The sequence below is a fragment of the Phyllopteryx taeniolatus genome, chromosome 9, assembly GCF_024500385.1.
Source record: "Phyllopteryx taeniolatus isolate TA_2022b chromosome 9, UOR_Ptae_1.2, whole genome shotgun sequence".
In the NCBI taxonomy this organism is placed as follows: Eukaryota; Metazoa; Chordata; class Actinopteri; order Syngnathiformes; family Syngnathidae; genus Phyllopteryx; species Phyllopteryx taeniolatus.
The window spans coordinates 25427843-25443599 of record NC_084510.1 but is presented as its reverse complement, the minus strand read 5'-3'; the positions used below and the strand labels follow the sequence as shown (position 1 = coordinate 25443599).

The following is a 15757-nucleotide window of genomic DNA, read 5'->3' as shown; positions in this document are numbered from 1 at the left end:
CACACTATTGCTTTTTACTTTATATGCAAGGGGATTTTGAGTACTGAAAAGTTCTTTATAAATAAAAGGTATTATGTGAAGTCATTGGCACACATACCCTTGAAAATTGTGTAGATTTACACCATTTTTTTTTTTTTTTACAAATACAGTATGTCGGGAGTGATTTACATGTACATGATTTTAAAGAGTTAGTACTATGTATTTTGTTATATCCATCCATCCATTCGTGCTCACATTCTACACCCTGTAGACGAGTCTTTAATGAACCTGACCATGTTTTTGGATGTGAGAAAATCCACACAAGCACGGGGAGAAGCTGAAACCTTCAGGTTCGAACCCAAACTTCTCGACTGTGAGGCAGGCCTGTTAACAACGTGATATGCTGCTGCCTTTTTGTTTGTGTGAAAATATTTCCTGAGGGTGAATTTAATCAAATTCAATTTCAGATGAAGCAAGCCAGGGGAGAACATGCAAACTCCCACACTAGAATGCTGTACCTGAGATTCGAACCCAAAACCTCAGAACTATGAGGCTGACGTACTAACCACTAGCACTCCATGCTTTTGGGACTATTTTCTTATTCTAATGTTTTAATATCAGACGCGTATCAGTTACGGAACCAACATAGATGAAAATTGATATGTACAATCTGGTATGAGAGGTGTCAAAAAATTGTGAATCTTCCCGGCCAGCGAATAAATTCAACACAAATTGAGTATTGTTTACAAAACAATGCAGGTGGTCGGCCATCTTGACACTGGATCACAGAAGAGTAGTGCTGTATGGATTGTACCATGTCAGGACTCAGAACGGGGTGGTCCAACGGTACAAAACACTAGAACTAACAAAACTAACTAAAACTATAAAACATGTTCGCGGCGGCAACACAACTGGAGTTAAGTAGCGTGTTACCGGTTTAAAAGGGCCGCTCTTAACGGTGGCGATACGACGCCATTTCACAACGAAAAAATAACCCACACCTCCGTACAATAAATCCGTCCGTTTTTGATGACGCACTTCCTGCTTCTCTTAGGTAATCCTGTTTCAACGAACCGTACATGGCGCTGTAACTATTGCGCCTCGTGGAACAAACACACACGCACACAAAAAAAAACACTTTATGTCGTATTTCTGGGTGAGTCGATATTTTATTGCAACGGAACTGCAGCCGAGAAATTGAAAAAACACGAGTATTTAATTGCGTTTGTCCGAGTTTTCGAGGACGTTAATGCCGTTCGAGAGGTACTTTTAGTGCGTCGACACTCAACACCGTAGGAACGAACAAAGAACCCAGACGCATGCATAACTCGATTCTTGTCTGCTATAACTTGATTTCATGTATATTTAAACTTCTTTTAGGGGATTACATACGCCAGTTATTTTTTAAATCGCTTGTTATTCTTTTTAAAGTTTACGAGACTCATTCAGTGCCGTTAGCCACATTAGCCGTCATAACTCCGGACAAATGGCCGAGGTGTACGTTCGAGTGGCCGAGGAGGAGAACGAGGAGCCCATGGAAATCCCGTCCGAGGACGACGGCACCGTTCTGCTGTCGACAGTGTCGGCCCAGTTCCCCGGAGCGTGCGGCCTCCGCTTCAGGAGCCCCGTGTCCCAGTGCATGCGCGGCGTGCGGATTGTTGAGGGAGTCCTGCATGCTCCGGAGACCGGTTGGGGAAACATGGTGTACGTGGTCAACTATCCGAAAGGTAAACCGCATGCACACGTTCGTACTTTGTTTTGTTGTGTTTTGTTTTTCCCCCTGGAAAGAGTGTCACGTTTACTGACGTATAGTGTCAACGTCATTGCCCCTCCCCCACCCAAATAAGTTAGTGATAAAAAAATATATATAATATATATATAGAGAGAGAGAGAGAGGGAGAAAGCTACTATGTTTGTTCAATCCATGTAAATATTTATTTAAAGGTATTGTCTGTAAGTTTTCAAAATGTTGGCAAGATTTGAAACTAGCCTCATTTCATGTCCCAGCCCCCCGCAGCGTTGCGCGTTCGCAAAAAGAAACGGCCCCAGCTCAATGAATGAAAAAGAGACAGGAAGACAGCGGCCCGACGCGCTCCACTGGCTGCCTCAAAAGTGCTCCTTAGTCGGCTGCGGGAGCCGCTGGAGGAACGAGGATGGGACCTACGTCCCGCTTCCCGGTGCCTCACTCAGTGCACCGCGCGCGAAACGTTACACGAAAAGGTTACTGGTTTGATGTTGTATTTTTGGGAATGTACAATCACTCAAACATATAAGAGAGGTGGTTAACTTAGCTGACGACTCGGTGAGAATGGTGACATAACGTACGCGGTGGTTTTCTAAACTCTACCTCTGCGTATAGAACACCACCCACCGTTATAGATTTTTACCTTCATAGAAAGAGTTTTGACATGTATATGACAAAAATCGTTGTTACTGCAGATTCCGGCTTTAAATCACTAACACTAAAATAAAGATAAATTAAAAAAAAAGAAGGAAACCAAAATAAAATTAAGAAAAGCAGTTGCTCATTTGCATGCAGTGACATTCTGTTAATACTGTACACTTGCAGCTGATGGCAAAGTGAGTTGACTGCTTTCAAACTTGGCGTAACAATTGGCACCTCCTTGGCAATGTGCAACAATTTAAATGTCCACTCTGAGAAATTTATTTTCAGACCACAGGTGAACACTGCTACATGAATTACAAGTCCCAGGATGCTTTTTCTGACATTGCGAGCGCATGTTTGGTACAAGAGACGGATTTGAAACTTGTCAAAATGCAATTGTGAAGGTGAGAAAAGATGGTAAATCACTCAGAGCCATTATACAAACATTGGTCATAACCAGTACATTTGGTATTCGATTTACAACAGAGTTCCATTCTGACGGCGGCTATGTAAGCTGAATTTTTACGTAAATCTTAACGCGCCATAGTTTTATCACTAACCTTTGCTAACGTAGTATATAAGTCATAATTACAGGAAGTACTTTTATGAAAAACACTACTAGACTATGACTATAAAATGACCAATAAAGTATGACGGTAAATTAGCTTGGCCTATTGAGCACCTACTTTTATGCTGATGCGCAAACTTATTCATTTGCGCCGTTCATAACTTGGAAATGTCGTATTTTGGGACCATCATAAACAGAGGGCCCCCTTTATGTGGATGTTGCCAGAAATGGTCATGTCCAAGTTGTACTGTATATGCAGGTTGGAAATGTGGAAATTCTTAAATGAATAAATGCCCTTGAGCCTTGAAGCCCCCAGTTGGTAGCCGCCATTCAGTCTATTAATTTTGCAGGCGACAAAGTCATGGTGGAGGTCTGTGCTCTTTTTGGCAAAACACTTCTCGGCCATGAGTATAAAACAATCAAATGGAAAACAGACAACCCCCTTTCACACTGCACTTGGTTTTCATGATTATCACAGGGCAGGGTCAAGTCAAGTTTATGTGCGGTCGGAGCAGAATCGTCCATGGTAACGACTCCGGGTAAAGTAGTCCACCTCAGATCCTCTCCCAGTTGGTCAGTACAGAACCCAAACAGCAACAGCCTCGGATTCGGTAGACGTCACCTGGCACGCTCTCCGAGCAGGATACGGGGGAGGCGATGGGACAAACGGAAGTAAAACAGGGCCATATGTACTTGAACTAATTGCCAAAGAGTAGAAGAAGTAAGTCTTAAGTCAATATTTTATAAGTTAGCAGCACTAATATATGTGGGGGGGGGGGGGGGGGGGGGCATTCATAACAAATTTTTCAAGATATATTTTCCGCAAAACTATCATGCTAAACTACAGCATCGTTGTTGTTTTTGTGCCACTGATATGATATTAGATCGTAATAATTCAAGCACATCCATTCAGAGCAATTAACTGTTAATTCTAAACAATATTGAACATTGTATGTAATGTAGAACAATAAATAAAGACTGCTAAGATCTTGATAAACTCGGGTCAGTCGCAAGTCGAGGTAGTACACGATACTATATAGTACTATATGACAAATTACTACCGCAAGATGGTGACAGCAGAACCAATGTCTCTCATACGCAGATAACAAAAGGAAAATGGAAGAAATCGATGCCTCGTCGGCTGTGAAAATGAAGCGGGGCGACATGAAGACGTCGGACCTGATCGTGCTGGGTCTTCCTTGGAAAACGACCGAGCAGGACCTGAAAGACTACTTCAGCACTTTCGGAGAAGTCATCATGGTGCAGGTATGGCCGCGTGACCTTGGTAAACCGCGGGTTGACGATCAGCCACCAGAGTGTGCCGTTTCTTCTGTCATCAGGTAAAACGAGACGGCAGGTCGGGAAACTCCAAAGGGTTTGGCTTTGTGCGGTTCACAGAGTACGAATCCCAAGAAAAAGTCATCGCCCAGCGCCACATGATTGACGGCAGATGGTGCGACTGCAAGTTCCCCAACTCCAAGGTGAATATGGTAATGTCCTCGCAAAACACAACACTCCACCGCAACAAATTGAATGGTGTTAAGCACTCGTTTTTGTAACGCGGTAACAATCTGGTGTTCACAGCAAGGCCCAGACGAGCCGATGAGGAGCCGCAAAGTGTTCGTGGGACGTTGCACGGAGGACATGACCACCGACGAGCTGAGGCAGTTTTTTATGCAGTACGGAGAAGTCACAGACGTCTTCATCCCCAAGCCGTTCCGTGCTTTTGCCTTCGTCACGTTTGCAGATGATCAGGTATTATTTGCTCAAGTGTTTCGCGACACTCCCTTTTGCTAAAAGTACAGTGGTGCCTTGACTCAAGAGTTGAATTCCTTCCATTAGCACGCTCGTAACTCCAAGCACTCGTTTCTCAAATCGTTTTTCCACATTGGACTGAATGGAAAGCCCATTAATCTGTTCCAGCCCCCCAAAAAACATTAACAAATTAGTTTTTAACATGTTTGCAATAAGAAAAATAGCACTCTGCAGTATTGTACCTTTTAAAAACATACAGTAATAACCTATAGAATGTAAAGAGGTAAACAGTTTGTGCGTTATGATTTCATGGTTACTGCTCCATCTGGTTTGTTTGCATTGGCCAGAGGGCAGTATACAATACATACAGATATGCTACGCATAGATATGATGCACACAGGACCGTCGCAACTAAGCTGCAATGATGGTAGTTTTTCGCAGTGGATAAAGAACATGTGCTTGTGAACATTGTTGTATGCTCTGCTTGCATGTGTTGCTGCACCGTTTGTGTTCAAATATAACGTGTTCCAAGGTCTATCACAACTGCAATATTGATGCTAGTTTTGTTAGCTTGTTTATGGCAGTTTCCATTGTATGTTAGCATTAAGCAAGTGGACTTAGTGCAAAATTGGACACGTCCAGAGGAGAAATAGTGAGTATATTGGTAGAAGGATGATGTGGATGGAGCTGCTAGGCAAGAGAGCTAGAGGAAGACCAAAGGGAAGGTTGATGGATGTCGCGAGGGAAGACATGAGGGCAGTTGGTGTTCGAGAGGAGGATGCAGGAGATAGGCTTACATGGAAAAGGATGACGCCCTGTAGCGACCCTGAAAGGGACAAGCCGAAAGGAAAAGAAGAAGGCAAATACATGACATATAACTCTCTTTAACATTTAGTGGCAATAAAACAGCTTGAAGCAAGCACTTGGCCTGCTCACTGCCAAACTGCTGCTTGTTGTGAAGTTCGCTGCCACCATCTAGCACTAGTAATTTGAATTTATGCTCGCAATTCCACACAGAAGATCGACTGAGCGACAGCTCGTGTCTTGAAAACTTGTAGGTGGAGGTACCACTGTATAGTGGCAGGCAGAACAAGCAAATGCTCTTCTACCAGATGCCAGAAAGTACAATTAATGTGTATCCACCTGTTGTCATTCATACAACAAAAATATTTGACATAGTGAATTTGTGAATAAAATGAGACATGATTTAGATATTTCAGTATGTCTAGTTTTTAGTTGGTGGTTTGCTGTGAGAAGTAAAATAGGTGCCTTGATTCGAAGGTGGGGAAACGCACAGTTGCATTATAGCACCGCTCGATTGTTTCTAGATCGTTGCCAGTGTAACATAGCTTAAATATAGTTGCTAACTGCTTACACTTGACTTGATGCCAGTGTTGTTATCCCCCTGCACCCCCCACCCTGCCAGGTTGCTCAGGCTCTATGTGGCGAAGACCTGATCATCAAGGGCGTGAGCGTCCACATCTCAAACGCAGAGCCCAAACACGGCAACAGGCAGTTTGACCGCACCGGGCGCTTCGGCAACGGCTTCGGCGCCCAAGCGTTTGGGGCCAGCCGTAGCGGCATGGGGAGCAGCACCAACAGTAACATGGCCAACTTCGGTTCCTTCAGCCTGAACCCCGCCATGATGGCGGCGGCGCAGGCGGCCTTGCAGAGCAGTTGGGGGATGATGGGCATGCTGGCCAGCCAGCAGCAGTCGTCCACGTCGGCCAGCGGCACCAGCGGCACCAGCTCCAGTCGAGACCAGAGTCAGTCGTTCAGCGCGGGCAACAGCAACTACGGCGCCGGCTCGGCCAGCCTGGGCTGGGGAACGGGCGCAAACTCCACCAGCGGCGGTAGCGGCGGGTTTAGCTCAGGGTTTGGGTCCAGCATGGAGTCAAAGTCGTCCGGGTGGGGTATGTAAAAAGAAAACAAAAAAGAAAGAGAGAAAAAAAGTGAAGTGTGCACGTGCGGTAAGTATTGTGAGAAAGAGTTTAGTCTTTTCACGTTTATGTGGGTGTCTGCGTCTCTGAACAATACCTTTTGTGGAAGATGTTTTGTACATTTAGAGAAAAAAAAAAGCTTTCATTTAGAGCAAGGGGTGTCCAAACTGCTGCCTGGGAGCATTTGCAACATTTGCGGCCCACCATGCTTTATTTTTTTGGGCACTCCATGGCATATACAAAAATTAACAATTGACATGGCCAATATTTGCTTGTATTGTACTTCTTTCTACACTGCAAGGCAAGGCAGGAGAAATAATTTGTTCTCATCGCTCACTTCCTTGATATCTACCAATGACATCATTCGGTAAGGCATGCCTCAGAATCGCAATTGTTTGCTCCACTTTCTGGTCCGTGTCATAGTCAGCTTAGTACAGATTGCTCCTGTTTTGGTTTGGAAAGTGGAGATGTTAGTCTGCTGCTGCTGTTCAGTACAGGGACGGATGTATGAGTGGGATTCAGGGTCGCTGGCCACGCAAAAACTTGAAAAACCCTTGACTTTTTGCTCCATCGCCTACTTTAAAAAAAAATTTGTTTTTTGAAATAAACAATCCATTAAACACGATATAATTCCAACGCAGATTTTTACCTACACCGATTGATTGGTTTTAGCGTGTTAAATAAACGTAGTGAAGAATGTAAGTGGGCCTAGCATCCTTTTGATTTTTCAATATAGGAATCCTTGAAAGAAAAAGTTTGGACACCCCTGAAATACTGACTTGTGGCTGAAGTGCTTTTTTTTCCCCCCGTGTCTCCTTTTTATCAATTTCAACTGGATTCTCTAATGCGTGTATTGTGTACTGTCATGATTTAGGATGAAGAAGAAAAATGTTTGTGGTTTGAAACTTTTTTTTTTTTTTTTTTTTTTTTTTTTATAAAAGTGCAACTTTTATTTGCAGTCAACAGTGGACAAAAGCCTTCATTGAAATCTCTTCTGCAGTTGACCTCTCTTCCGTTTCCCTGCGAGGAAGCTCCAATATGGCAGCATTGTGGCGGGGGCGATAAGCGCAATCACTCTCCCTCTTCCCGCCTGTGTAAATGCTATGCCATCAAACAACGGCTTCACTCCGCATGTTCTCACGAGACGGTGGGTGTGTTTTCACTTTTTTTTTTTTTTTTTTTTAAATCCACTTATGATTGGAAGAGAGAACTGCGCAAGTGACATTTTTTGGATGCGGGGGGGGAAACTGATGAGTGCGGATGGCTTGTGGCGAAGAGTGGAGCGGTTGGTGAGTGAGCGGACTGAGGACTGCTTGTGCGGTAAACGCCCCCCCCCCCCCCCCCCCAAAATGTGACTGATTTTCTATGAATGTGTGAGTGGAAGCGACAGATGCTACGAGCGCCTCCCACCCTTTAAACGTGGACATCCTTTTGATTAGTACGTCAAAAGATTCCCCCCACCCCCTTTTCAATCTTTGCAATATTTTCCCTTTATTCTTAATGTGTCGACATGAAAATGTAGTGGAGTGTTGTGCTCTTTGTAATGCTTCTATAATCTGATTTGAATGCAGTATGGTGTGTGCTGTTCCTTGTTCCTGGACTGATCTGTACGTGTGTATTTGATGTGGATGACGTCGACTGATGAAACCCTGGGGGACACACACACGTGTGATGTGAGAACATGGAGTGGTGTCCTAATGCCCCCCCCCTCCCTTTTATATAGGATCTTGATGTTTGTGAAGTGTTTGGGAAAAATGTCAAAGGAAGGGAGTTGTCTAATAAAGTTCATTTGAATAGATTGTTTAGTTGATATTACTTGCGTGGGATTAAAGAAACTAATTCGATTCACACATCTAGGGACCTTGGGCTCCGCTGGTCGAGGTCTCCATTTGAACCCCGACTGAAGGACGAAGACGGAAGTTCCAACACTTTGAGTGTGTGGCCTTCTCAGACACGGGGTAGTACCTGTCTTTTTTGCTCACTTTCTTAGCTTGTGAGAGAGAGAGAGAGTGCTTTTTCCCTCTGCTTGTATGGCGTAAGAGAGTTTCTGATGCAACACTGCAAATGTTTGGATAACAGGGTCTTTGTTTTCATACTCTTGGTGATTGGATGATGCCTGGCAAATTTCACGACTGTGGGAATGGTCACTGGTGGTATGTGTGATGTCAAATGTCATCAATGAGTATGGGTGCCTGACTAGTTCAAATAGAGCTGGTGCCAATGCATCAGCAAGACATGATTTACATTGCAGATCCAAGTACCCAATTCCGATTTGATATTTCTGTTTTGTGTTTTGGGCAGGATATTAAGAACCTCACAATTGGATTTCGATTCTTTAGCTTGCGATTCGATATTGTCGTAACTGCTTTGTCGATTCAGTATGATGTAGAAATGCACGATTACGATACATGTTGACAATTTTTAAATGTGTATTTTTATGCCCATGTGAACAGACATGGTATGCCACCTTACATTTTTGAGCAATAAAACGTCTGGGGAAAATATTTTGCACAATACCTTATTCGTGCATATGGGGTACAAAAGTAAAAAAAAAAAAAAAATCTGCACAAACACCTAAAAAGATTTCATCGATTCAGAGGAGTTCCGAATTGATATTGAATCGGTGGTGGGACTAAAAACATTTTTACCCACTAATATGTTTTCCTAGGTATATATTTCAGTTGACAAACAAAGTTATGTTTATACGGACGGAACACATGAGCCAAATCTTATTACATTTGCAACCTCGATCCTATGTTTGTCGTTGCCTCCCACCAGGAATCCCATCGAGGAGAACAGAAGCAAGTAGGGGCGAATGTTTGGAGAAATAGGACGTCCGCTCCTCTATCATTTCACGGAGACGGCAATTAAAGATGGCGTCTCGTCATTGTCGTGTTACAATTCAGTTGTCTCCTTGGATGTAATATTACCAATCGCAACACGTGTTCAACTTAAATGATCAACACTGTTACTCTTGACTCCAATCGTGAGTGGGCTTCCCCACCACCCGCCCCCAAAACACATATTTGGTGTGACTTGCAAATATGTAGACAGTGTTGAGAGGTTGCTTATCTATTACATGGAATGACAACAAAGACATCCTAATTAGACTTTAATTACATAGTAACAACAAGCCAGTGAAATTAATTTATTAAATACTGCCCAAATTAAAACACTCAGCAAAATACATAGATTGGACTTTCCCGAAGAGGCCCTTGTACTACTCCTAATAAGGCGGCGTGTCAGCAACTTTCAGGTCACTGTCGAAGCGTCAAGGAGCGAAACGCGAGGAACGTTGCAATTAAGAGCCCGCCCCCCCCCCCCCCACTGATTTAAATGAGGGTAATCTCCACATTACTCCACTGGCCGCTGTCTGAAATGTTTTTGCTTTTTTAATCTCTCTCTCTCACACACACACACCTAATGTAGCATATTGTATATGCTTTTGCAGTAGTTTAGAGGAAAAAAATATATTTTTTTAATGCGTTTGTGTGTTTACACCGCACTGGCAGATGGTTGATACTCATCTGATTTTTAGCCACATTTTGAAGAGGTGTGATCTTAAGATTTGCGATTCCATTTGTCAACCCCCATTTACACTATCATGACGCATATCCCAATTGTGCCACTCGACAGCAAAAACAAAACAAACATTGGAATTGTCACTTGAACCTTTTGCAGTGAAAATCCTGCCTAAACCCCCCCCCCCCCAAACATTACCAAAATGAATTTTTTCCATGTTGACATGTTTATTAGAATGTTTGGGGCAAGAATGAAGATAACAGAAGTGCCTGTGTCTTATTCTCTGCTCTTGTCAGTTTCTTTACTCTTCCTCTTCTTTTTCAAAGCCTTCTGCACTTGTTCCACTTCTTCACTTTTTCTCTGTATGTGCACAGACTGAAATAAAGCGAAATCAAAAAAGACATTTTGTGTGTTGGAGAATGTGCATCCTTTGAGAGGTGACGCATTGTTATAAATATCTGATTGGGAAAACTCACCAGTGCGGTGCTGCGACGTGCCAAAAGTTTTACGTCCTCTGCTGACACAGTGCATCTTTTAGCATGTCTGTAATAAGAGTTCAGCGGGTATTGAGGTTAACCAAAAAAACACAGCTTGGCAGTCAATGTTCAAAAAATGCTTACTTTGCAAATGCTTCTAAGTCTTTAGCAAATATATCTGGAAGAGAAACAAGAAGAGTAGTTTGAAAACTTGTTTTGTTTTACAAAAGATATGTGTTAGGTACACAAGCTAATGAGATCTAGTTCAAGCACTGCAACTGCAAACCTCACCCACAGCAATATACAACGGTGTCAATTAAAATGGATTATTATCTATGGGAAGGTAGAATCTCTGGATTGCGGTTCTCAAATGCAACTCTTAAAATGTTCATCTGATCTATTTGAAAACTATATGTTAAAGAGAGATTGTTCAGGACTGGTTTTGCACATTTCTAACCACCCTCAAAGCTAAGCTATCATTTGTATGTTTCAGATTTTATATGCGGGTAGCACAACCATACCCCTTCTTGTTTTGTGAATTAAATAAACTATAAACGTCCATTGAGTGTGAATGTTTGGTTTTTCTTCCCTTTACAAAGGAGGGAGGAGGGGGGGGGGCGGACTGATAGGAAATTAAATCACTGGAGAGTGAAGCTAAAACTGAGCATACTGCTTCTCAATGGCTAAACTACTTTCCCAAGTACTTTGCCTTTAATTAAACAACATTCTAAGCGGATTCGTTTTAGTTTTAACGCAACCACCAGCTTAAAAAAAGTGGACAATATCCTCATTTATTTTCCGAACTAGACCAGTTTCACGGCCATGTCACGACTGTAACTCGCCGGCACCCACCGCATTGTCTGAAGGCTGTCTCGGCTATGGCCGCTACCACTTGTCGGCTAAACTCTCTGCGGTGTTCCTCGCCCAATTTGTGGCACATCCGGCCGACCGTGTAATGTACGGCCGCCTTAAGTCGCTGGAATGGAAACGGTGTTAGTCAGCGACATTTTTACGTACAGGAGTTGGTAAACATCCGTGGGTGTTTGTTTACCTACCTGACGCGTTTCGTCCTCGCTCTCTGACATATTGGCGTTAAATCGGTATATTACTTCATTTGGTACCCATACCGAACGATATAAATTCATTGAATGATAGTGAAAAAGCAACTAAATGAAAACATGCGCCATATTGCTTGTGTTTATTTCGCGGTACAATTTTAGACAACCCAACTAAGGACTGACGTAGTGGATTTCCTTTTAATACTTTCGACGGCACCACCTTGTGGTGGGAGTTTGTATTACATATATTTACAAAATCGAAGCTTTTACTCTTTCCTGGTAACGTAGTCGTTGAAAACTCATTTCTGAAATATTGACTTGATTTTTCTTTATTATTCATATAATTTTAAATGATAGGATTTAGAGACAAAAACACTCAGAGCGTCCTTTTGTAAACTTGCTTGCAGACTTGATCCTCACAAGTAAGTTCCTGGAAAGAGACAACATCATGCATGTTACACCAATTTTCCCTCATCACATACTGTAAATTTGAATTTCTACTTAAAAATCAATAATGATTGTACGAAGGAGTATTAATACACAGACATTAAAAGCATAATGTTAAAAGAATGTTCATTTTTCTAGATAAAAAGTAACTTTACCATAATAAAATCGAATATTTTCATAATAATATAATATAAGAATAGAGTATGTAATTTCTTTGAGAATAAAGGTCTTTTGAGGGGAATATAAATTACTTTTAAATAAAGTTGTGATTTTACGAGTGTCATAAACTTAAAAGAAATATATATATATATATATATAATTTTACAAGAGTAGATAGATTTGAGGGTTTTTTTGTGTGTATATTTTTGAGGTTCAGGTCATTTTATAAGAATAAAGTAATTTCTACCAAAAAAAAGCATTCTGGATATGAGTCTTAATTTTCACGAGAGAGGACCATTTTTTTCTCTCTAAAATATACAACTATTACCATAAGATCGAATCTAAAAAATAAACTTTTTATCTAAAATATAGGACTTTTTTCTTTTTTTTATCTCGTTAGACTACGACTTGAATTTAGTGTCGTAGTTTTTTGTTGTAATTTCCGGCATGCCCCTAATACTTTTTTTGTATGCTTGCATAGCAAAAGAAGAGGACTATTTATTGTCTGTGTAGGACAGTAAAGGGTCACAGGATGTCATTTTAATTATGTTCAAATCATACCAAATGAAGTTCATTTCCCTGAATCCAGTGAGTCCAGCCTCTGTTCCTTTTCCCCCCTCGTTGAACACACACCAGCTTGTCATTTTCCCAGTTGACCATGCTCTAAAACAGGGAGCAAATTAGGATTACGTGAAAACTGCACCCACACATTCTAACGGAAATAATGTTAACTCTACTCTTTTGTAAATTGGAGATGGAACTCTTATCCACGCTTTGTTTGTGTGATAAATCTGGGGGAAATAACTTCTGACTTTGTGTCTTACGGCGAATCATGAGAGACTGCCCACACCGGCATCTAGTGTTGCCCAAATGTCTAGAATCCGAGGTTCAAATTCGAACAAAACCTCTTGGTCAAGTTTCTATATGAAGAACACGTCAAAATGTCCAAAAATGACCCTAAAATGTCTGCCTCAAACCAAAACAGCAGACTGCCATTGTCTTTTCGGGCATGGCTTCTTGACTTTTTTTGTGCATTTATTTATGATAGACATGTTTACTAAACATCTTGTTCCTAAGTGACACTGTCTGCAAGGGGCTGAATTTAAAAAGGTGCAGCAACACGAGGGTTCAAAAGGTTATCCCTGTACTATGTTGTACCTGGCATATGCGGTTATCCATGCCCCTATTGTCCTCCTTGAACTCCTCCCCGACCTTAAACGCAATTTCGTAGTTCCTGAAGGTGGTGAGGGTCCTGATGCTGAATTGATCGCCGTCTTGCTTAATCACTTTCTGAGGCTTCAGCATGGCCGCCACTTTGCGGGTCGCGAAATCGATGCCTGCGGGAAACCAGAAGATGCGCACCGTTGTCATATACCCTCCCAGGCGCACTTTTCACTTGGAATCAGAGGAAAACATTTTCCACCAAAAATGGAAATGGATCGATGTGACCTGCTGCTTAATTAATTATACTGTATGTTTAAAAAAAAAAAAAATACACAATTGTATCTCTAATCATTGTTTCCCACTGAAATGAACGGAAATGCTATTAATCCAGTGGTTCTCAAACTTCTCACATCAACTCACCACCTCAAAAAGTACTTGGGTCTCCAAGTACCACAACAATGACCACCGTTACAATACAGTAGTGTAGTAGATCCCAGTGTTCATCAAAAACAAGGCGGAAATAAAGATTGCACTTAAATAAGCATTCTAAAAGATTAAATGCAGATGTGTTGCCCCTAAAAGTTATATACAACTGAACTGTACTTACTGGATTTAAAAAAGCTCAAGCTACTTTATTGCGCACAGTTTGAACATTTAACTCAGTGATTCCTTCACGTACCACTAGGGAGAGCCTGTGTACCACTAGTGAACCACTAAAAAAAATACAAAATAAAATGGTTGTAATGTGTATTTTAATGAGGAAAAATATCACGCCATAATATTGTACTTTATAAAATCATACTGTTAATGACATAATTCAAAAAGAATTCAAACAAATTATACTGTTTTTGTCACATTACATCGATTGAAGACTGCTCCCTCTGGTGTGCCCACATTGGCCACCTGGGGGCAGTATATGACAGATGCATGATTATGAAACCCACTAGAGTACTCTAGGCAGGACACGCCCAGCTGCAATATGATTGGCTGCTCCATGCAGTTCTTCCTTGATACATCAGCCAATCATATTGCAACAGGGCGTGTCCCGCCTAGAACTCGAGCGGGATTCATAAAAATGCCGGCACTAATATCAGTTGTTCTAAGCAGAGGATAAAGAGTATATGAATATGAGTACTGTAACATTGTCAGTGTACCAGTACATGTTCTGTGTTTAATATATTACTTAAAGGGTTAAAGCACTGCAACATAGAAGCTAATTAGCATTCGCATTAAACCAGCAGACTGAAGGGCCAAGCTGTGGTTGTTTTAAATACACAAGGTTCTCTTTGTTTGATGTTTAGTTTGACAGTAAAGCTCAACTGGGCTTGAAGTCACTTTTTTTGATGAAATGTTCACTGCTTATTGTGAAGTGTGTTTGTTGACTTCACCGTCACCATACAGCGCTCGTATCTCGTATCTCTGTGCTCGCAAGTCAAAGCAAAAAAAAACAAAAAACGAACGAACGAACGACAGCTCGTATTGCGAAAAACTCAAAAGTCGTCTCACTCGTAACTCAAAGCACAACTGTAGTTTTTGTATTATAAATCTATAAATCTTTTTCCTCTCCATTTGGTGATAAATTACAACTGAAGGTGAGTGTATAATATAATACATATAAATTCCCTACTTTTAGCCCCTTGTGTCATTGCTTGGTCAATATTTAAAATACCATCCATTTTTTTGGGAACATTTTCAAAATACACTTTCTAAATTATCATTTTTTTTTTTTTTTAATTTCACCTGTAACAGGATAAGCAGAAGTCCCAAGCGCTTACCAAGAGCAATCATGTATCCCTCAAAGTTGACATTGCTGACCACGTCCCACGTCCCCGTGTAGTTGAGCGCCATATCTCCGACGTTCTCGTGGCTCCGCAATCAGAAGTGAGTGGACTTTTTAACAGCCCCCCGGGGTGGTGTGTTTTTCGTTGTGTGTCAATATGGGTCAGAGGTGATCGCACCGGAGGGGTGGAACGGGACCTTTTACACATAATCTGAGCCAACACAGCTCAAGCTCTTCCTGTTGTGGTAATTGTCCTTGCGGAACAAGCGGTCTTTACAGTATGGCGCTCTATGGGTGGCTAAGGGTCGTCAGCCGGGAGCAAACCTAGAGGCCCTATCTTTCAAATCATATCCGCCGAGCAGAACATGAGCTGCGTGGACCGTCTTTCTGCAACACAATCCTTCCCCCCGTTCACATTTGGATAAACTGGCTTCTGGCTTCCTCAGTTTTGGTGTTGGAGTTATTCGAGTTTCACGTTTGATGGCCGTTGGCCAGTCATCAACCTTCGCTTCTGTGGTCCACC

At 41.9% G+C, this 15757-nt stretch overlaps 3 protein-coding genes across 8 annotated transcripts; 1 reads left to right on the top strand and 2 right to left on the bottom strand.

The window, feature by feature from the left end:
* Window positions 1–1033: 1033 nt before the first annotated feature.
* tardbpb (TAR DNA binding protein b) lies at window positions 1034–11187 on the top strand. Of its 6 annotated transcripts, XR_009789992.1 has the most exons (8): window positions 1034–1706; window positions 4036–4199; window positions 4274–4423; window positions 4518–4688; window positions 6115–6601; window positions 7588–7775; window positions 8486–8586; window positions 9407–11187. XR_009789992.1 is itself a non-coding variant. In XM_061783431.1 (7 exons), exons 1-7 carry the CDS (start codon window positions 1466–1468, stop codon window positions 8519–8521), a joined length of 1437 nt encoding a protein of 478 aa, XP_061639415.1. In that variant the 5' UTR covers window positions 1034–1465; the 3' UTR covers window positions 8522–11187. The 6 variants fall into 6 exon arrangements, 3 of the variants coding, with proteins under 3 accessions (XP_061639415.1, XP_061639416.1, XP_061639417.1); XR_009789993.1 differs by having other exon boundaries at window positions 7629–7775; window positions 8486–11187; XR_009789994.1 differs by lacking the exons at window positions 8486–8586; window positions 9407–11187 and adding an exon at window positions 8200–8426 and having other exon boundaries at window positions 7629–7775.
* Window positions 10356–11823, bottom strand: cenps (centromere protein S). Its single transcript, XM_061783439.1, has 5 exons — window positions 11682–11823; window positions 11479–11602; window positions 10771–10804; window positions 10627–10693; window positions 10356–10525 (listed from the first exon to the last, which is right to left on the bottom strand). The coding sequence occupies exons 1-5, from the start codon at window positions 11769–11771 to the stop codon at window positions 10427–10429; spliced, it is 414 nt and encodes a 137-aa protein (XP_061639423.1). The 5' UTR covers window positions 11772–11823; the 3' UTR covers window positions 10356–10426.
* A 174-nt stretch (window positions 11824–11997) lies between these two features.
* rbp7b (retinol binding protein 7b, cellular) lies at window positions 11998–15388 on the bottom strand. The gene is made up of 4 exons (XM_061783440.1): window positions 15230–15388; window positions 13449–13627; window positions 12852–12953; window positions 11998–12114 (listed from the first exon to the last, which is right to left on the bottom strand). Exons 1-4 carry the CDS (start codon window positions 15300–15302, stop codon window positions 12061–12063), a joined length of 408 nt encoding a protein of 135 aa, XP_061639424.1. The 5' UTR covers window positions 15303–15388; the 3' UTR covers window positions 11998–12060.
* Window positions 15389–15757: the final 369 nt, after the last annotated feature.